The following is a 23,336-nucleotide window of genomic DNA, read 5'->3' on the forward strand; positions in this document are numbered from 1 at the left end:
TGAGGGCAAGAAGCGTGCGGATAGCATGCTTTGTACCGCCATGCAGTCATAAATGTAATAAAGATAAGTGGTTCAATAAACAGGGACCACGCGGCAACGCTAACCCAGCAGCAGCAGACGTGATGGAACAGGAGGAGGCGCAGGAGGAGAAGGCCACGCTTTGTGAGACACAACAACCCAGGCCTTGCATGAGGGCAAGAAGCGTGCGGATAGCATGCTTTGTACCGCCATGCAGTCATAAATGTAATAAAGATAAGTGGTTCAATAAACAGGGACCACGCGGCAACGCTAACCCAGCAGCAGCAGACGTGATGGAACAGGAGCAGGCGCAGGAGGAGAAGGCCACGCTTTGTGAGACACAACAACCCAGGCCTTGCATGAGGGCAAGAAGCGTGCGGATAGCATGCTTTGTACCGCCATGCAGTCATAAATGTAATAAAGATAAGTGGTTCAATAAACAGGGACCACGCGGCAACGCTAACCCAGCAGCAGCAGACGTGATGGAACAGGAGCAGGCGCAGGAGGAGAAGGCCACGCTTTGTGAGACACAACAACCCAGGCCTTGCATGTGGACAAAAAGCGTGCGGATATAGCAGCAATGCTTTTTGCCGCCATGCAGTCATAAATGTAATACAGATGAGAGGTTCAATAAACAGGGCCCGGAAACGCAACACCATCCCAGATGTTCATTGGTCATGTTACTTGGTTGGGGTCCTGGAGTGTTGCGTAGTCATTTCCAATCCAGGATTGATTCATTTTAATTTGAGTCAGACGGTCTGCATTTTCTGTAGAGAGGCGGATACGCCGATCTGTGACGATGCCTCCGGCAGCACTGAAACAGCGTTCCGACATAACGCTGGCTGCCGGGCAAGCCAGCACCTCTATTGCGTACATTGCCAGTTCGTGCCAGGTGTCTAGCTTCGATACCCAATAGTTGAAGGGTGCAGATGGATGGTTCGACACAGCTACGCCATCTGACATGTAGTCCTTGACCATCTTCTCCAGGCGATCGGTGTTGGAGGTGGATCTGCACGCTTGCTGTTCAGTGGGCTGCGGCTGCATGGGTGTCAGAAAATTTTCCCACTCCAAGGACACTGCCGATACCATTCCCTTTTGGGTACTAGCTGCGGCTTGCGTTGTTTGCTGCCCTCCTGGTCGTCCTGGGTTTGCGGAAGTCAGTCTGTCTGCGTACAACTGGCTAGAGGAGGGGGAGGATGTCAATCTCCTCTCTAAAGTCTCCACAAGGGCCTGCTGGTATTCTTCCATTTTGACCTGTCTGACTCTTTCTTCAAGCAGTTTTGGAACATTGTGTTTGTACCGTGGATCCAGAAGGGTATAAACCCAGTAATTGGTGTTGTCCAGAATGCGCACAATGCGTGGGTCACGTTCAATGCAGTCTAGCATGAATTGAGCCATGTGTGCCAGAGTCCTACCAGAATCCTCATCATCCTCTTGTGAGCGTTGTGATAGTTGTTGTGATGCATCATAGTCGTCACCTTCCTCCTGGTCTGCTTCTGCTGACCATTCGCGTTGAATTGTGGAAGTCCAACGTGCACCGCTCTGGCCCTCGTCAGTGGTGGCATGAAATTCCTGCTCCAACTCCAGCTGTTCCTCCTCCTCTTCTTCGTCATAGCTGCTGGGGCCAGCGTTCCCTGAGGCGGATGGCCTGATGTTGGTACCATCACGCTGATCGTTTTCTCCTTCAGATTCCCCCAGTTGCATCATGACAGCTGTTTCCTTGATTTTTAACATCGACCTCTTCAGTAAACACAGCAGTGGTATGGTAATGCTGACTGAAGAGTTGTCACTGCTCACAAGCAACGTGGATTGCTCAAAATTTTGGAGGACTTGGCAGAGGTCCAACATGTTGGCCCAATCGGATCCACAGAAGCTTGGCAGCTGGCCGGATGCGCCTCGGTACTGCGCCGTCATGTACTGGACCACTGCACTCTTCTGCTCGCAAAAGCGGGCTAGCATGTGCAGCGTAGAATTCCAGCGCGTAGGGACATCACACAGCAAGCGATGGTGGGGGAGATTGAAGCGCTCCTGCATCTTGGCGAGTGCCCCCGAAGCAGTACTGGAATTTCTACAATGTTTGGACACTCGACGCACCTTCAACAGCAGATCGGGCACGCCTGGGTATGTCCTCAGGAACCGCTGAACTACTAGGTTCATCACGTGCGCCAGGCAAGGGATGTGTGTCAGCTTAGCCAACCTTAAAGCGCGAATGAGATTACTCCCATTATCACACACAACCATGCCCGGTTTCAGGTCCAGCGGTGCCAGCCACAAATCCGTCTGTTCCTTTATTCCCCTCCAAATTTCCTCCCCTGTGTGCTGCTTATCCCCAAGGCAGATTAGCTTCAGCAACGCTTGCTGACGCATGCCAACAGCTGTGCTGCACTGCTTCCACGATCCTACTGCTGCTGGGTTAGCGTTTCCGGATGAGGTACAGCTTTGAGATGCGTTGGAGGAGAAGGAGTCAGAGAGGTAGGTGCTGCTGTTATCCAGTGGGAGGGACGGCGGTGCAGCTGTTTGTGGCGTGGGCAACACCCGTGCCGTAGCAGGTGAGGAATCGCTGCCAGGCTCCACAAGGTTCACCCAGTGCGCGGTAAGGGAGATGTATCGACCCTGGCCGAACGCACTCGTCCAGGTGTCAGTGGTGAGGTGAACCTTGCAGGCAACGGCATTCTTCAAGCTTCGGGTTATTTTGCTGACCACGTGCTCATGCAACTCAGGCACTGCAGAGCGTGCAAAGTGGTAGCGGCTGGGAACCACGTAACGTGGGATGGCCACTGACATCATGCCCTTGAAGCTGTTTGTCTCCACCAATCGATATGGCAGCATTTCGCAGGCCAGAAGCTTGGCTATGCTGGCTGTTACTGCCACGGCCCGGGGGTCATTTGCTGGCAATTTCCTCTTGCGCTCAAACATCTCCGACACAGACAACTGAACCGTAGCGCTGCACACGGAAGGGCTGTTGGTTGTTGTGTTTGATGAACACTGGGAGACCTCAAGAGCACTACTCCGGAAAGTGACAGTGTCAGCGTCGTCTGATGTTTGTGAATGTTGTGAACCACGCAATGGCTGGGCTACTGCTGCTGCTGAGGCGGGTCTGGTGGTGAGTCTGGTGAACCCAAGGGAGGCAGTGTTGTTTCTGGTACCCTGTCCTGACGCGTTTGCCCAAAGAGTGGGATGTTTGGATAGCATGTGACGGCTCATGCTGGTGGTGGAGAGGTTGTTAATATTTTTCCCCCTGCTCAGGCGGGTCTTGCACACCTTGCAAATCGCCATGGTAACATCCTCAGTGCAGTCTTCAAAGAAAGCCCAGACTTTGGAGCACCTGCCTCCTTGCTGGCGATTTCTGTTTGCTCCTCTTTTGCCTCTCACTTGAACTTCCACGCTTGTGGTGCCTGAAATTGCGCGCCGCCTACCTTGTGGCACAAGGCGAACTCGTGCAGCAGTGTGTTCTTCAACAGACTCATCTGTGCTGCTGCTACGACGGCGATGTTCTCGTTCACAAACAAAATCTGGGTCTCTGTCCACATTGTCCATACCCTCCTCTTCCATCTCCTCAAACTCGTCATATGTCATTGTGGGCCACCGCCGTGGAGTAGAGCTCCCCACAACAACCTCTGCGCAGCACACTCCAACGTCGTCTTCCAGATCTTGTCGGCCGACCTCCTGCAATTGCAACCCCTCCTGCCCAAATTGCTCTGGGATTTGGGTTTCCGAGTCCTCTTCGGACTCGCCTTGTATTTCAGTGCGCGGTGCATTTCCCACAGTTAACGGTTGTGAATCCAGGCACAACATTTCTGGCTGTTCCTCCATTGACCTTTGAAAGGTGGAAGTTTGTTGGGCTGGGAATAGCTCCTGCGAATACCCCATTGTGTCCTGAGGTAATTCATCGGACTGGTTATCTGGCAGTTGTGTGCGTGGTGTCGCTGCCGGTTGTGTCAGCTTTGTGCCCACTGGCTCCTTGTAACTGGCTGAGGACTCGGACCTCGTGCGTGATGTGCTGGTGCTGCTTAACCCACTGCTGGACGCTTGAGAGGTCATCCAAGTAATTATCTGGTCCTGTTCTTTTGGATTTGTGAGGGTTGTTGTCCTGGACAACATGGGCGGTATTGAGTGGGTTTTCTTGGGTGCTCCCCTGTGGCCTGTACGTGAACCGTCAGGGGAAACACCTCTTCCCTTGCCCCTCCCTCTTTCACCGGATTTCTTCCTCATTTCACTTATCCTTACAGTACACGCTGACTGGCAGCAGTACAGTGGCAGTACAGAAATGCTATACAGTACCACTATTCCCAGCAGCGACACAGAGCACAATGCTATACAGTGACGGGTGAGCGGTGTACCACTATTCCCAGCAGCGACACAGAGCACAATGCTATACAGTGACGGGTGAGCGGTGTACCACTATTCCCAGCAGCGACACAGAGCACAATGCTATACAGTGGCGAACGAGCGGTGTACCACTATTCCCAGCAGACACAGAACAGTACACAGAATGCTATATAGTGTGGCTGAACGAGCGGTGTACCACTATTCCCAGCAGACACAGAACAGTACACAGAATGCTATATAGTGTGGCTGAACGAGCGGTGTACTACTGTTCCCAGCAGACACAGAACAGTACACAGAATGCTATATAGTGTGGCTGAACGAGCGGTGTACTACTGTTCCCAGCAGACACAGAACAGTACACAGAATGCTATATAGTGTGGCTGAACGAGCGGTGTACTACTGTTCCCAGCAGACACAGAACAGTACACAGAATGCTATATAGTGTGGCTGAACGAGCGGTGTACCACTGTTCCCAGCAGACACAGAACAGTACACAGAATGCTATATAGTGTGGCTGAACGAGCGGTGTACCACTGTTCCCAGCAGACACAGAACAGTACACAGAATGCTATATAGTGTGGCTGAACGAGCGGTGTACCACTATTCCCAGCAGACACAGAACAGTACACAGAATGCTATATAGTGTGGCTGAACGAGCGGTGTACTACTGTTCCCAGCAGACACAGAACAGTACACAGAATGCTATATAGTGTGGCTGAACGAGCGGTGTACTACTGTTCCCAGCAGACACAGAACAGTACACAGAATGCTATATAGTGTGGCTGAACGAGCGGTGTACCACTATTCCCAGCAGACACAGAACAGTACACAGAATGCTATATAGTGTGGCTGAACGAGCGGTGTACTACTGTTCCCAGCAGACACAGAACAGTACACAGAATGCTATATAGTGTGGCTGAACGAGCGGTGTACTACTGTTCCCAGCAGACACAGAACAGTACACAGAATGCTATATAGTGTGGCTGAACGAGCGGTGTACTACTGTTCCCAGCAGACACAGAACAGTACACAGAATGCTATATAGTGTGGCTGAACGAGCGGTGTACTACTGTTCCCAGCAGACACAGAACAGTACACAGAATGCTATATAGTGTGGCTGAACGAGCGGTGTACTACTGTTCCCAGCAGTGACACACAATGACTGGGGGGGACCCTGGCTAGCGTGGCTGGAGCGCGAACTACCCTGCCTGCCTACCCAAAGCTAAACCCACAGACAAATGGCGGAGATATGACGTGGTTCGGGTATTTATTTACCCGAACCACGTGACAGTTCGGCCAATCAGAGCGCGTTCGGGTCCGAACCACGTGACCCGTTCGGCCAATCACAGCGCTAGCCGAACGTTCGGGGAACGTTCGGCCATGCGCTCTTAGTTCGGCCATATGGCCGAACGGTTTGGCCGAGCACCGTCAGGTGTTCGGCCGAACTCGAACATCACCCGAACAGGGTGATGTTCTGCAGAACCCGAACAGTGGCGAACACTGTTCGCCCAACACTAATGGGCAGGAGAATTTTAATACCTACAAAGACTGTGGGCTCGATTCACAAAGCGGTGCTAACCCAGTTAGAGACTTTAGGGGCCTGATTCACAAAGCGGTGCTAACAGTTAGCACCGTGGTGAAAAGCCCTTTATCACGCCTAAACTCTGTTTAGGCATGGTAAGTTTAGGTGTGATAAGTTTAGGGGCTCGATTCACAAAGCGGTGCTAACCCAGTTAGAGACTTTAGGCATGATAACCATTGCACCACTCTGGTGAAAAGCCAGTTTAGGTGTGATAAGTTTAGGCATGATAAGTTTAGGTGTGATAAGTTTAGGCATGATAAGTTTAGATAAGTTTAGATCGCTTGCAAAGTCCCGCACGCAAAGCAGCACCATTAAACTTTATACGAAGTGCATCAGACTTTGCTAGCGTAAAACTTTTGATCAGCTGTGCACTGCGGTGCTAACGCAGTTGGCGCTTAAACTTATCACGCCTAAACTTATCACACCTAAACTTATCATGCCTAAACTAGAGTGACCAGACGTCCCGGATTGCCCGGGAACGTGTCCCGGATTTGGGGTCTGCTGTCCCAGGCTGCATGAGGTCCCGGGAAACGTCCCGCTTTCAGCAGCGGGACGTCCCGGCCTCGGGACTCTGGCCACTCTCTCCTCATGAACTGGCAGCGGTGTCTATAGACGCCGTGCCAGTTCATTGCCTGCAGCAGCCCCGCTCCAGCCTCCTCTTCCGGTGTCTGTTCAGACACCGGCAGGTGAGCAGGGCTACGGCAAGATGGCTGCCGAAGCCCTGTACTGGAGACTATTTGTGTCTCCAGTACAGGGCTTGGGGCGCCATCTTGCCGTAGCCCTGCTCTGCCTGTCAGCGCAGGAGACTTTGGGAGGATCGTCCAGGGGAGATGCGCGCCAGAGGAGTCTTCTGCCAGGTGAGTAAATGCTCTTTTTCCAGGTGAACTTTGCCCCCATTGCGTTTATTTTCTGGTGACATGTTTGCCCGGAGTGCGTTTAGTTTCTGGCGACATGTTTGCCCGGAGTGCGTTTATTTTCTAGCGACATGTTTGCCCGCAGTGTGTTTATTTTCTGGTGACGTTTGCCCGCAGTACGTTTATTTTCTGGTGACGTGTGCCCGCAGTATGTTTATTTTCTGGTGACATGTGTGCCCGCAATGTGTTTACTTTCTGGTGACATGTGTGCCCGCAGTGCGTTAATTTTCTGGTGATATGTGTGCCCACAGTGCGTTTATTTTCTGGTGACGTTTGCCCGCAGTGTGTTTATTTTCTGGTGACATGTGTGCCCGCAGTGCATTTATTTTCTGGTGATGTGTGCCCGCAGTGCGTTTATTTTCTGGAGACATGTTTGCCCGCAGTGCGTTTATTTTCTGGTGACGTGTGCCCGCAGTGCGTTAATTTTCTGGTGACGTGTGCCCGCAGTGTGTTTATTTTCTGGTGACATTTGCCCGCAGTGCGTTTATTTTCTGGTGACGTTTGCCCGCAGTGCGTTTATTTTCTGTTGACGTGTGCCCGCGGTGCGTTTATTTTCTGGTAACATGTTTACCCGCAGTGCGTTTATATTCTGGTGACATGTGTGCCCGCAGTGCATTAATTTTCTGGTGACATGTGTGCCCGCAGTGCGTTTATTTTCTGGTGAAATGTTTGCCCGCAGTGCGTTTATTTTCTGGTGACGTGTGCCCGCAGTGCGTTTATTTTGTGCTGACATGTTTGCTCGCAGTGCGTTTATTTTGTGCTGACATGTTTGCTCGCAGTGCGTTTATTTTGTGCTGACATGTTTGCTCGCAGTGCGTTTATTTTGTGCTGACATGTTTGCTCGCAGTGCGTTTATTTTGTGCTGACATGTTTGCTCGCAGTGCGTTTATTTTGTGCTGACATGTTTTCCCGCAGTGCGTTTATTTTGTACTGACGTTGCCCACAGTGCGTTTATTTTGTACTGACATGTTGCCCACATTGCATTTATTTTGTACTGACAAGTTGCCCACATTGCATTTATTTTGTACTGACATGTTGCCCACAATGCGTTTATTTTGTGCTAACATGTTGCCCATTGCATTTATTTTGTGCTGAAATTTTGCCCACATTGCGTTTATTTTCTGGTGTCTGGGGTAACTGTTGCTGCATTTATTATTTAATGGTCATAGTTGGCTATGCTTGCTGCTTTGGGGTTACGGTATACTATTAAATAGCATCACACAGTTTCTGCACACCCATGATGCGAATCCTCGTCTGTCCACATCATGGCGTAAACAGTGCTTTCTTATGCCTCACTGTTACATCATTATGTTAGCTTCGCCCATACAATGTCATGGCCACACCCATTTTTCGGCACGGCGCACTACGCGCGCCACATCCCCCCATTTTTCGTGCAAGCCGCCCCCCCATCCCAGGTTGAGCCAACGAAAATCTCGTCACTCTACCTAAACTGAGTTTAGGCATGATAAAGGGCTTTTCACCAGCGTGCTAACTGTTAGCACCGCTTTGTGAATCAGGCCCTGTATCTGGCCACAAAAGTGATGGAAAAGTTGTTTCAAGGGGCCTAACACCTGGACTGTGACATAGCGGAGGGAGATCCACGCCAAAAGTCCCACCAAACATTATGTAGTTGACGCAAAGTCGGGTTTAAACTCTAAAGAGCAGAAATCACAGTACATTCCTAAATTGGTGGAACAAAGTGCTTTAAAACATCCGGCGTGTGTACATGTCCATCAGGTTGTGTAAGGGTTACACCCGCTTCACAATGATGAAACGCTGCGTTTAATGCACCACAGTCCGCAAACAACTGCAAAGACCTTTATTGATTACGTCAGGTAAGCATATCTTTGTTTTTACTAGTTGACACTTCCAGGACATAACTGGTAGTCCTCTCTGCGGCAATCTTTGTGTAGTGGTGTGTAGTCGCCGCAGTGCTTGTGCGCACAATCATGGTAGTGCAGGCGATCGCTGTTTCCAGCCCCTATGGTCAGGCTGAGGTAGTTCAATGACAGTTAAGTGACCAAAAAAACTCTGATTCTGCACTGAGGCCTTATACAGAGGGCAGTAGTGAATAGATGTCAGTAGTGGGGTGAAGGATTACTGGGTTATGGTTGGTGCACTACTAAGACCAGCAGACCTGTCTCCAACAGCTAACTTGTGCACTGGCGGTGGCCACAGAAGAGCAATACAATAGCAAGAAAGACAATGTATCAGCCCTAAGAAGGGCTTAGAGGTTCAGGACAATGTGGTAGTAGCAAGAATCTGCAATGCGAGAACACAGAACACAGGCCTACCTAACTCTCTCCCACTCAGCAACACACTGTCCCTGCTCGCTGTAATGCTGACACAGTCTCTTGGATTCCGATCACGTCATATCATGTGATCCAGACCCAGAAAACCGGTCGGCAGTTTAAAGCCACTGGTGGAGGAAGAGAAGAAGTCATCCAGATCAGGTAAGTACAACTGCTCCCTGACGCCTACTCATTTGGCTACCTAGTGCCCACAGAGGCTTAGAATGTACCAGCAGCTTTGAAATGAAAAATTTTGTTTAAAGCTGCTAATGGGTTAAAGGATACCCGAAGTGACATGATGAGATAGACATGGGTATGTACAGTACCAGGCATACAAATAACTATGCTGTGTTCCTTTTTTTTTCTTTCTCTGCCTGAAAGAGGTAACTATCAGGTATGTAAGTGGCTAACTCAGTCCTGACTCAGACAGGAAGTGACTACAGTGTGACCCTCACTGATAAGAAATTCCAACTAGAAAACATTTTCCTAGCAGAAAATGGCTTCTGAGAGCAGGAAAGAGATAAAGAGGTTCAATGGTTCATAGGTTTTAGCTCTAGCATACTTAAGTGAATGGGCTCGATTCACAAAAGAGAGCTAACTGTTAGCACGGGCGTTTTTGCGATTGCACGCAATGCGAAAATTCGCGCTAAAACGCCCGTGCTAACAGTTAGCACTCTTTTGTGAATCAGGCCCAATGTGTCATTGAGCAAAAACAATAAATTAAAGGTAAAAACGTAAAATATAAATTTAAATATAAAATAAAACTGTGGAATATTCTAAAATGTCATTTTTAATAATAATATAATAATCCGAACATTTGTATAGCGCTTTTCTCCTGTCGGACTCAAAGCGCTCAAGAGTTGCAGCCACTGGGATGCGCTCAAGAAGCCACCCTGCAGTGTTAGGGAGTCTTGCCTTGAACTCCTTACTGAATAGGTACTTGACCTAGCCAGGATTTGAACCCTGGTCTCCCATGTCAAAGGCAGAGCCCTTAACCAGTACACTATCCAGCCACTAGAAGGAGTAGGATAGATACAATTGTTTATTTTCACCTCGGGTGACCTTTAAGGCAGCGTTTCTCAAACCTGTCCTCGTGACTCCTCAACGGTGCATGCTCTGCAGGCAACCTCACCTATGCACAGGTGGGGTGATTAGTGTCTCTGATTCATGGAATCCACCTAGCTGAGACACTAACCACACCACCTGTGCATAAGTGGGGCTGCCTGCAAAACATGCACCGCTGGGGAGTCACCAGGACAGGTTTGAGAAACACTGGGTTAAGGGATAGGTGAAGTTACAAATACATGAGCTCAGTGGATCTGGGTTGGGGTCACTTACCTTGTTGCAGCGCTCAGTGGCGCTGCACAGACGCACAAAGCAGGAGACGTACACTTCACTATAGTCTGCAAACTTAAAGGTGCTGAATTCGAAACGGACCTCAGTAGAGTTTTCATTCTCTGACATGTGAACGTCCACACCAGTATCAGTGACAGCAACTCTGTGAACAGGAATAATCACAATGTGAACCTGCTTGTATCATTTATCCACAAATAATATCTATTAAAGAAAAGAGACCTACATACAGCAAGATCCATCAGTAACAAACCCATTGTAAAATCATTCCTCTCTCTGAATTACATTCTTAAAGCAAACCTGAGGCGAAAGAAAAATTATGATATAAGGAACTGTATGGATAAGGAAATGAACATTAGAAGCAAAGAAAAGAGTCTAATATTTTTATTTTCAGTTATATTGCTTTTTTAATGGTAATTGCATCACTCTGTCATAGCTGCAGTTTTAAAACCACACTCTGTCTTTTAAACTATAAAACAAAGCAGAACGAATGACCCTTGGAACTTTCCTGCAGTAAAACCTTATCTCAAGCGGTTTCACTGTTTCTTGGCTGTTTAAGTACTTCACTGTATTCAAACCAGTGGGTCAAATAGCTCAGAGAAGCTCTTTTGCATAGATAACAACTGAAGTTTTTTTAACGATTCCTGAACTACAAAACAATATGAGACTCTTTTTCTTTGCTACTGATGTTCTATTTCTTAGCTGTTCTGCACATACAATTCATTATATCATAAATTTACTTCCGCTTGCTTTGCTTTAATTGCTTTAAGGTTTGCTTTAATTTCATCAAATTATCATAGGTGGCGGCATCTTTACTGATAGCAGGCGCACATACTGAGAGTAGGAATCCACAGTGACAATAGCTGCACACTACATCACAGCATGCCACAGACTGAGAGGAGGAATTCGGAGTGACAATCGCTGCACACTATGTCACAGCATGCCACAGACTGAGAGGAGGAATTCAGAGTGACAATCGCTGCACACTACATCACAGCATGTCTCACACTGAGAGAAGGAATAGTGATAATCACTGCACACTACTTTACAGCATGCCACAGACTGAGAGGAGGAATTCGGAGTGACAATCGCTGCACACTATGTCACAGCATGCCACAGACTGAGAGGAGGAATTCAGAGTGACAATCGCTGCACACTACATCACAGCATGTCTCAGACTGAGAGAAGGAATAGTGATAATCACTGCACACTACGTCACAGCATGCCACAGACTGAGAGGAGGAATTCAGAGTGACAATTGCTGCACACTATGTCACAGCATGCCACAGACTGAGAGGAGGAATTCAGAGTGACAATTGCTGCACACTATGTCACAGCATGCCACAGACTGAGAGGAGGAATTCAGAGTGACAATTGCTGCACACTATGTCACAGCATGCCACAGACTGAGAGGAGGAATTCAGAGTGACAATTGCTGCACACTATGTCACAGCATGCCACAGACTGAGAGGAGGAATCCACAGTGACAATCGATGCACACTACATCACAGCATGTCTCACACTGAGAGGAGGAATCCACAGTGACAATCGCTGCACAGTACATCACAGCATGCCTCACACTGAGAGGAGGAATCCACAGTGACAATCACTGCCCACTACATCACAGCATGCCACAGACTGAGAGGAGAAATCCACAGTGACAATCGCTGCACACTATGTCACAGCATGCCACAGACTGAGAGGAGGAATCCACAGTGACAATCGCTGCCCACTACATCACAGCATGCCACAGACAGAGGAGGAATACACAGTGACAATCGCTGCCCACTACATCACAGCATGCAACAGACTAAGAGAAGGAATCCACAGTGACAATCGCCGCCCACTACATCACAGCATGCAACAGACTAAGAGAAGGAATCCACAGTGACAATCACTGACCACTACATCACAGCATGCCACAGACTAAGAGAAGGAATCCACAGTGACAATCGCTGCCCACTACATCACAGCATGCAACAGACTAAGGGCTCGATTCACCAAGCGGTGCAAAGTGTTTGCACGCTGGTGAAAAGGCCCTTATCACGCCTAAACTCACTTTAGGCATGATAAGAAGGGCTTCGCGCGAAGTTACCGCGCGTACGCGCGTTCGCGCGTAGGCGCGTAAGTGCGCGCGCAGCACCCGACGCTTCGCGCGAAGCTCCCATTAAACCCTATGGGACTTTGCGCGCGCTCTCACGCGCGTACGCGCGAACGCGCGTTCGCGCGGTAACTTCGCGCGAAGAGCAGGAAAAAGCGGTGATAACTCAGTGGTGAAAAGGTCATCACGCCTAAAGTCCTTTAGGCGTGATAACTGAGTTATCACCGCTTGGTGAATCGAGGCCTAAGAGAAGGAATCCACAGTGACAATCGCTACCCACTACATCACAGCATGCCACAGACTAAGAGAAGAAATCCACAGTGACAATCGCTGCCCACTTCATCACAGCATGCCACAGACTAAGAGAAGGTATTCACAGTGACAATCACTGCACACTACACCAGAGCATGCCACAGACTGAGAGGAGGAATTCACAGTGAAAATCGCTGCACACTACGCCACAGACTGAGAGGAGGAATCCACGGTGACAATCGCTACACACTACACCACAGCATGCCACAGACTGAGAGGAGGAAGCCACAGTGACAATCGCTGCACACTGTGTCACAGCATGCCACAGACTAAGAGGAGAAATCCACAGTGACAATCGCTGCAAACTATGTTACAGCATGCCACAGACTGAGTGGAGAAATCCACAGTGACAATCGCTGCACACTATGTCACAGCTTGCCATAGACTGAGAGGAGGAAGCCACGGTGATAATCGCTGCACACTATGTAACAGAGAAGGAATCCACAGTTTGGCCCAGTGCACACCAAAAACCTCTAGCAGATCTGCAAAATGTGTGTGATTCTAGGCATGTTTAGAGACGTTTTCTAAACATGCCTAGCGTTATTTGGAGCGTTTTCATGCAGCAGATTACAAATATTGTTACAGTAAAAGCTGTTATTGAACAGCTTCTGTAACAAAAACGCCTGGAAAACCGCTCGGATCTAGCGTTTTTCAGAGCGGTTTTCCACTTTCCTATACTTTAACATTGAGGCAGAAATGCCTCAGAAATCTAAAAAATGCTGCAGCCCCCGAGTTTGCGTCTGGGGAAAAAACGACCCTTTCTGGTGTGCACATTCACTTTCATTAGCCAAGCGGTTTCCCCCCTGTAAGCATTTAAAAAACACTCCAGAACCGCTTTGGTGTACACCAGCCCTTATAATGATTGCCCACTACATCACAGCATGCCACAGACTAAGAGGAGGAATCCACAGTGACAATCACTGTCCACGACATCACAGCATGCCACAGACTGAGAGGAGGAATCCACAGTGACAATCGCTGCCCACGACATCACAGCATGCCACAGACTGAGAGGAGGAATCCACAGTGACAATCGCTGCCCACTACATCACAGCATGCCACAGAGTGTGAGGAGGAATCCACGGTGACAATCACTGCACACTATGTCACAGCTTGCCACAGACTAAGATGAGAAATCCACAGTGACAATCACTGCCCACTATATCACAGCATGCCACAGACTGAGAGGAGGAATCTACAGCGACAATCGCTGCACACAATATCACAGCATGCCACAGACTGAGAGGAGGAATCCACAGTGACAATCACTGTCCACGACATCACAGCATGCCACAGACTGAGAGGAGGAATCCACAGTGACAATCGCTGCACACTATGTCACAGCATGCCACAGACTGACAGGAGGAAGCCACAGTGACAAACGTTGCACACTATGGCTTGATTCAATAATGCGTGATAACTGCTATCACAGCGATCACGTGATCTGCCACGCACGGCGCTTTGCGCACATAAAACATTACTCCGCATGATAAACGACCGTTTGTGCGTGATCACGCACAAGCGTCTGTTTATCACGAGGAGTAATGTTTTACGTGCGCAAAGTGCTGCGCTCAGCAGGCCTCGTGATAACTGCTGTGATAGCAGTTATCACGCATTAGTGAATCAAGCCCCATGTCACAGCATGCCACAGACTGAGGAGGAATCCACAGTGACAATCGCTGCACACTATGTCACAGCATGCCACAGACTGAGAGGAGGAATCCACAGTGACAATCGCTGCACACTATGTCACAGCATGCCACAGACTGAGAGGAGGAATCCACAGTGACAATCGCTGCACACTATGTCACAGCATGCCACAGACTGAGAGGAGGAATCCACAGTGACAATCGCTGCACACTACATCACAGCATGCCACAGACTGAGAGGAGGAATCCACAGTGACAGTGACTGCACACCACATCACATCACACAGCATGCCACATACAGGAAGAATCCACAGTGACAATCACTGCACACTATGGGCTTGATTCAGAAAGCCGTGCTAACTCATAGCACAGTCGCGCTAGTGTTTTGCACACGTTATAACATGTATTATGGTTTTCACGCGCAGTCACAAATTTTCGCATGCTAACAAACATTTGCATTAGCGTGCAAAAAATTCACGATTGCGCACAAACATTTGCGTTTGCACGCAAAAACCGTTATGCGTGTTATAATGTGCACAAAATGCTAGCGTGACCGTGCTATGAGTTAGCACGGCTTTGTGAATCAAGTCCTATGTTACAGCATGCCACAGACAGAGAGAAGGAATACACAGTGACAATTATTACACACTATGTCATTGCATGCCACAGAATGAGAGGAGGAATCCACGCTGACAATCACTGCCCACTACATTACAGCATGCCATAGACTAAAAGGAGGAATCCACATTGACAATCACTGCACACTACATCACAGCATGCCACAGACTGAGAGGAGAAATCCACAGTGACAATTGCTGCACACTACATCACAGCTTGCCACAGACTGAGAGGAGAAAGCCACAGTGATAATCACTGCACACTATGTCACAGCATGCCACAGACTGAGAGGAGAAAGCCACAGTGATAATCACTGCACACTATGTCACAGCATGCCACAGACTGAGAGGAGAAAGCCACAGTGATAATCACTGCATACTATGTTACAGCAAGCCACAGACTGAAAGGAGAAAGCCACAGTGATAATCACTGCACACTATGTCACAGCATGCCACAGACTGAGAGGAGGAAGCCACAGTAATAATCACTGCATACTATGTTACAGCAAGCCACAGACTGAGAGGAGAAAGCCACAGTGATAATCACTGCACACTATGTCACAGCATGCCACAGACTGAGAGGAGGAAGCCACAGTAATAATCACTGCATACTATGTCAGAGGAGGAGGGGAGGGGGGATGAGATGCAAGTAGAGGTAAGGAGTAGAGGGAAAATAAGGGAGAGGAGAGGAGTGGTTAGGATAGATATGGAGACAGGTAAGGTAGTGGGGATAAATGGGTGGAAGCAAAAGTAAGAGGTGGGGAGGGAAAAGGCTATAAAGAGAGCAGGGGTCGAGTGGGGCGTGGACGGCGTCCACTTACTATTTCCCTAGGGTGGACACCGTCCACGCTGGCTTGTGTGGAGGGAGCAGCGCAGTGGAAGGAGAGCTGTGAGCAGCGGTGGAGAAGGGGGCCATTTCCCCCCCTTCTCTCACCTCGGGGCTCTCCTTCCCTCGCTCTCCCCTCCACAAGTAATGTGCGGGCAGCCGGCAGCGGGCGGGACTTACCTCTCCTCGTTCCGGCGCCGGGTCTGCGTGCCGCTGCTCTGGTCTGAACCAGACCAGACTTGCGGCATGCAGATCCAGTGTTCCGACGACGAGGAGAGGTAAGTCCCGCCCGCTGCCGGCTGCCCGCACATTACTTGTGGAGGGGAGAGCGAGGGAAGGAGAGCCCCGAGGTGAGAGAGGGGGGGAGATGGCCCCCTTCTCCACCGCTGCTCACAGTTCTCCGTCTTCTCTGCGCTGCTCCCCTCCTGCTGGGGGGGAGGGGGGACACCTGGCTACCTATTCTGGCACATATACCCCCTGACTACATATACTGGGGACATATACCCCCTGACTACATATACTGGGCACATATACCACCTGGCTACATATACTGGGCACATATACCCCCTGGCTACATATACTGGGGACATATACCCCCTGGCTACATATACTGGGGACATATACCCCCTGGCTACATATACTGGGCACATATACCCCCTGGCTACATATACTGGGCACATATACCCCCTGGCTACATATACTGGGGACATATACCCCCTGGCTACATATACTGGGGACATATACCCCCTGGCTACATATACTGGGGACATATACCCCCTGGCTACATATACTGGGGACATATACCCCCTGGCTACATATACTGGGGACATATACCCCCTGACTACATATACTGGGCACATATACCCCCTGGCTACATATACTGGGGACATATACCCCCTGACTACATATACTGGGCACATATACCCCCTGACTACATATACTGGGCACATATACCCCCTGGCTACATATACTGGGGACATATACCCCTTGGCTACATATACTGGGGACATATACCCCTTGGCTACATATACTGGGCACATATCCCCCTGGCTACATATACTGGGCACGTATACCCCTGGCTACATATACTGGGACATATACCCCTGACTACATATACTGGGCACGTATACCCCTGGCTACATATACTGGGCACATATACCCCTGGCTACATATACTGGGGACATATACCCCTGGCTACATATACTAGGACATATACCCCTGACTACATATACTGGGCACGTATACCCCTGGCTACATATACTGGGCACGTATACCCCTGTCTACATATACTGGGCACGTATACCCCTGGCTACATATACTGGGGACATATACCCCTGGATACATATACTGGGCACGTATACCCCTGGCTACATATACTGGGGACATCTACCCCTGGCTACATATACTAGGCACATATACCTCTGGCTACATATACTGGGGACTACTATACTCATGGCTACTTATACTGGGGACACCTATAGACCTGGCTACCTATGCTGGGGGTACCTATTTTGGGGGAACTGCTGTCAGATTATCTGCATTTTTATGGAACCGCTGTTATGTATTTTGGGGAACTGGCTGCCAGATTATGTGTATGTTACGGGAACGGCTGCTGCCAGATTATGTGTATTTTGGGGAACAGCTGCCAGATTATGTGTATGTTACGGGAATGGCTGCTGCCAGATTATGCGTATTTTGGGGAAATGCTGCCAGATTGTGTATGTTTGGCGGACCACTGCTGCCAGATTATATGTATTTTGGGTGTTCCGCTGCCAGGTTTCGCATATTTTGCAAAACTGCTTCTAAATTGTGTATGTTGGGGGAACTGCTGCTGCCACATTATCTATTTTGGGGGAACCACTGCCATATTATCTGTATTTTGGAGGAACCTCTACCAGATTATGTGTCTTTTTGGTGAAATGCTGTCAGATTACATCTATTTTGGGGGGATACACTACGGCAGAGCTCAAACTTCCCCGGCAGACTTTTCCTTTTACATCACTGCTAAGGTCATGTATATTTGGCCCCACCCATGACCACGCCCACAGTATGCTTGACCACGCCCATTTTTGGCAGCGCATGGGTTTTCTAGGTGAGTCCACTCACTTCTTTTCCCAGGACTAGACCCCTGAAAGAGAGGGGAGAAGGAGGGAAGCAGGAGATTTGGGCGCATGAGACAAGTGGACAAAAAGGGCGCCCCATTCACTCCCATTATAAATATAGTTTAATGGGCGCCGAACAGGGAAAAAAAGGCGCCGGAGATTATTAACGTTTTACAAACGGCGCCCGGAGATTTTTAAGGTTTTATAACTGTGCTTGTGATGATTTACCGTATATACTCGCATATAAGCCGACCCGCATATAAGCCGAGGTACCCACTTTTCCCTCAGAAACCAGGAAAAAGTGATTGACTCGAGTATAAGCCCAGTCCCCAGTATAGCCCACTCCACAGTAGCCAGGTACAAGTTAGCCCCCCTCCCCATAGGCAGATGTGCACCAAGGATGATACAGCTGTCTCTCAATGCCCCACTAGATGGCATCATAGATATGAGACACAGCGATTGCCACACTGAAAAAATCCCCGATCATTGCATCCATCTGTTCTGCTCCACTGACTTGCATATAAGCCAAGGGGGTAACTTTTCAGCACATTTTTGTACTGAAAATTAGGCTTATATGTGAGTATATACAGTAACTTTACAAAATGAGCCCGTGTCGAATAACGTTTATAAAGATACTAAACATATTTATCCTGTTTAATTAAAACATTATTTAACATTTTAACCCTTAGTGTTTGTAAAACATCATTATTCACAAAATAAAGCAATCAGTACGTAACGTAAATTGTAATATATTTTTTACAATCACTATTTGTAAAACATTTCTAAAACATTATTATCCACCCAAAAAAATTATTAAAATTTTTTTATTTACATTTTTTATTTATTAATGTTTGTAAAACATTATTATCCATAGGGGGTCTTAGGTTTAGGCACCACCAGGGGGGGTCTTATGTTTAGGCACCACCAGGGGGTCTTAAGTTTAGGCACCCCCGGGGGGTCTTAAGTTTAGGCACCACCAGGGGTCTAGGGGTTAGGGATAGGTACAGGGAGGGCTTTGGGGTGGTTAGTTTTAGGCACCACCAGTGGGGGTCTTAGGTTTCGGCACCACCAGGGGGGTCTTAGGTTTAGACACCGTTTAGGCACCACCAGGGGGGTCTTAGGTTTAGGCACCACCAGGGGGGTCTTAGGTTTAGGCACCACCAGGGGGGTCTTAGGTTTAGGCACCACCAGGGGGGTCTTATGTTTAGGCACCACCAGGGAGTCTAGGGGTTAGGTATAGGTACAGGGAGGGTTCTATGTGAGAGTAGGGTTAGGTATAGTTTTAGTACAATTTTAATTATACTAATCAACAGTTATTATGAATGTACTTATATTAATACCATTGTTATAAACAATATTTTCACATTTTATTATAATAATAAACGATAAATCAAGATTATCCATAGCAATATATAATTATAATGTTTAAACAAATATTACTGTTTTTTTAACAATTACGGTATAAGTTACAGTTTAGAAACAGGGAAGATTAACCTTTTAAGAATTGCCGATTTCATACACCTTATTTAATTATTTATAAATTCTTAAAACACTATTTGTAAACTAAATTTTACACAATATTTTTATAAACGATAATACTGCTTATCGTTTACACCACGCGCCCTTTTTTTATGTACGCAGAAGGAGAATGTAAAGAGATAAAGACAGGAGAGGAGGAAAAGGAAGGATGAGGTGTTACATGGGGTGGCAATGGAATGGAGCTTTGGAAGGGAGGAGGTGAGAGGAGATGGAGAGTGGGGAAGAGAAGAGACAAGACACTTACCCTCCTATCAGCAAGGGGACTGCATTAGTATCAGATGAGGTATTGCTGGGAGAGGCTGTACAGTTATCCGTATACAAGACAAACGTGTTTCCATCTACGCTGGTTGTGAATATTCCAATATACAAAAGATCTGCAATAGGAACGTCCTCATTTTGCTGTATTGGGTTGGAAAAGCCTGAGTCATGATAAGCAGCCATAGTGACAGAGAAGGTTCCGCTGCCTGATGGGCCAGGGATGATGATTGTGCTGCAATACACAATAAGACATTATTATTAATGATTCACCTATGAACATGGCAAATATAATGCAGATTAAATAGGAGCTCCAGGCAGACACAGAATACCAGTCTCTGGGTTATCTGCAATATTCAAAGTTGTATCATCTACACTGAAGGCTGCTTTGCCCTCCCTGAAATGTGTGTGCTTAGTAGAGATGGCCCGAACTGTCCGTCGGCGGACAGTTCCTGGCAAATAACGGTTGTTCGCGTTTGCGTCTTCAGGCGAACACATGGCGTGTTCAACCCACCCCCATACGTCATCACGGAGCCAAAATGTGACCCCTCACCTCAGATACAGCAGACACACAGCAGCCAATCAGCCATCCCTCCCTTCTGGACCACACCCCTCACCTACAAAAACAACACACAGCAGCCATTTTACAGTCTGCCTGTGTAGTGTGTAGAGCAGTGTAGGGAGAGAGCTGTGCTGCTGATAGGGATAGCGGCCGTCAGGGGCGTTCCTAGGGTCCTTGGAGATTGGGGGCACCAGGTGGGGGCTATGTGCGGTGCGCGCAGCGGCAAAAAATGGGTGTGGTCATGCAGTGAGTGGGTGTGGCCATGGGTGGGGCCAATCGTACATTAGATTAGGACAGTGGTGGCAAACTTTTTGGAGGCCCAAACTGCAACCCACAAGTCACTTATCTATCGCAAAGTGGCAACAGCAATTTAAACTAAATACTATACAAACGTTTTAGCACATACATGAACATTATGGAAAATCCAAGTTGAAAAACTGAAAAGATAAACAATTTCATCCATCCTACTCCTGAAAAAATATATTCATTTTTTTACAACCTCACAGTTTTATTTTCTGTTTTAAAAAGCTAAAAAAGTAGGTTTAATGCTATTGTCTCATATGATGATGATTCAGCTTTTCGCATAGTCTCGCAGTTAGCAATCATGTGACTTCCAACAAGACAAATTCAGCAATCATGAGGCCCCTATCAAGACAAATTCAGAAATCATGAGGCCCCCAACATGACAAAGTCAGCAAGCGTGAGGCCCCCAACAAGACAAATTCAGCAATCATGAGGCCCCCAACAAATCATGAGGCACCCAACAAGACAAATTCAGCAATCTTGAGGCCCTCAACAAGACAAATTCAGCAATCATGAGGCCTACAACAAGACAAATTCAGCAGTCATGAGGCACATAAATAGACAGCATTTCACATATATAGGCAGAATGCCCCCTTAATATTGTAGACACCTCTTACCTGGCTTCTGAAGTCTCCTCTACTGGCTGCTGTACCCGGCAATACTGTTTTTGGCTGGATTGGGGATGATGTGTGAGCTGAAAGGCCTGGCAGTGATGCTGTGGCCTGGCTGGCGGTGATGCTGTGGCTGATGTTGTGGCTGGGTTGGCTGGCAGTGATGGTGGGCTGTGCTTGGCTGGTTGAAGTAAATGCTGGCCTGACTGGTGGTGATGCTGTGGCCTTTTTGATAGTGATTCTGGGCTGGTTGGCTGGTGGTGATGCTGGGCTGGCTGGCCTGGATAGTTTAGGTAGCGACAGGTGCCCCCTAGTTAAGGTAGCGCCAGGAGTACCCCAGTTTAGGTAGTGACAGGAGCCCCCCAGTGTAGGCAGTGACAGGAGCCCCCAGTTTAGGTAGTGACAGGAGCCCCCCCAGTTAGGTAGTGAGTGACAGCAGGGACCCCCAGTTGGGTAGTGAGTGACAGCAGGGACCCCCAGTTAGATAGTGAGTGACAGCAGGGACCCCCAGTTAGATAGTGAGTGACAGCAGGGCCCCCCAGTTAGATAATGAGTGACAGCAGGGACCCCCAGTTAAACAGTGAGTGACAGCAGGGACCCCCGTTTAGATAGTGACAGCAGGGACCCCCGTTAGGTAGTGAGTGACAGCAGGGACCCCCGTTAGGTAGTGAGTGACAGCAGGGACCCCCGTTAGGTAGTGAGTGACCGCATGGACCTCCAGTTAAATAGTGAGTGGCAGCAGGGACCCCCGTTAGGTAGTGAGTGACAGCAGGGACCCCCGTTAGGTAGTGAGTGACAGCAGGGACCCCCGCTAGGTAGTGAGTGATACCAGGGACCCCCAGTTAAATAGTGAGTGACAGAAGGGACCCCCGTTAGGTAGTGAGTGACAGCAGGACCCCCGTTAGGTAGTGAGTGACAGCAGGGACCCCGTTAGGTAGTGAGTGACAGCAGGGACCCCCGTTAGGTAGTGAGTGACAGCAGGGACCCTCAGTTAAATAGTGAGTGACAGCAGGGACCCCCGTTAGGTAGTGAGTGACAGCAGGGACCCCCATTAGGTAGTGAGTGACAGCAGGGACCCCCAGTTAAATAGTGAGTTACAGCAGGGACCCCGTTAGGTAGTGAGTGACAGCAGGGACCCCCGTTAGGTAGTGAGTGACAGCAGGGACCCCCGTTAGGTAGTGAGTGACAGCTGGGACCCCCGTTAGGTAGTGAGTGACAGCAGGGACCCCCGTTAGGTAGTGAGTGACAGCTGGGACCCCCGTTAGGTAGTGAGTGACAGCAGGGATCCCCAGTTAAATAGTTAGTGGCAGCAGGGACCCCCGTTAGGTATTGAGTGACAGCAGGGACCCCCGCTAGGTAGTGAGTGATACCAGGGACCCCCAGTTGAATAGTGAGTGACAGCAGGGACCCCCGTTAGGTAGTGAGTGACAGCAGGACCCCCGTTAGGTAGTGAGTGACAGCAGGGACCCCCGTTAGGTAGTGAGTGACAGCAGGGACCCACAGTTAAATAGTGAGTGACAGCAGGGACCCCCATTAGGTAGTGAGTGACAGCAGGGACCCCGTTAGGTAGTGAGTGACAGCAGGGACCCCCAGTTAAATAGTGAGTGACAGCAGGGACCCCCGTTAGGTAGTGACAGCAGGGGCCCCCGTTAGGCAGTGAGTGACAGCAGGGACCCCCGTTAGGTAGTGAGTGACAGCAGGGACCACCGTTAGGTAGTGAGTGACAGCAGGGACCCCCAGTTAAATAGTGAGTGACAGCAGGGACCCCCGTTAGGTAGTGAGTGACAGCAGGCACCCCTGTTAGGTAGTGAGTGACAGCAGGGACCCCCGTTAGGTAGTGAGTGACAGGCGCACTCCCCACCCCACCTACCTTGCCGCATCAGACCTCAGGATCACCTCGACCCAACCAGATAGAGCGGGCGCCAGGCACAAATATGCGGAAGTGATGTCACTTCCGCATATCAGCGGTGTC

The 23,336-nt window shown here is 48.9% G+C and overlaps 1 protein-coding gene across 1 annotated transcript in view; it reads right to left on the bottom strand.

Annotated features, from left to right (window-relative positions):
- LOC137538168 (pancreatic secretory granule membrane major glycoprotein GP2-like) overlaps positions 1 to 23,336 on the bottom strand; it is a 169,926-nt gene that overhangs the window by 51,123 nt on the left and 95,467 nt on the right. Inside the window, exons 6-7 of the mRNA XM_068260193.1 lie at positions 19,878 to 20,123; positions 10,473 to 10,632 (exon numbers count right to left, since the gene is read on the bottom strand). Of these exons, the coding sequence (XP_068116294.1) occupies positions 10,473 to 10,632; positions 19,878 to 20,123 (406 nt within the window). The remainder of the gene's footprint in view (positions 1 to 10,472; positions 10,633 to 19,877; positions 20,124 to 23,336) is intronic.

The sequence above is a fragment of the Hyperolius riggenbachi genome, chromosome 11 (genome assembly GCF_040937935.1).
Source record: "Hyperolius riggenbachi isolate aHypRig1 chromosome 11, aHypRig1.pri, whole genome shotgun sequence".
NCBI lineage: Eukaryota > Metazoa > Chordata > Amphibia > Anura > Hyperoliidae > Hyperolius > Hyperolius riggenbachi.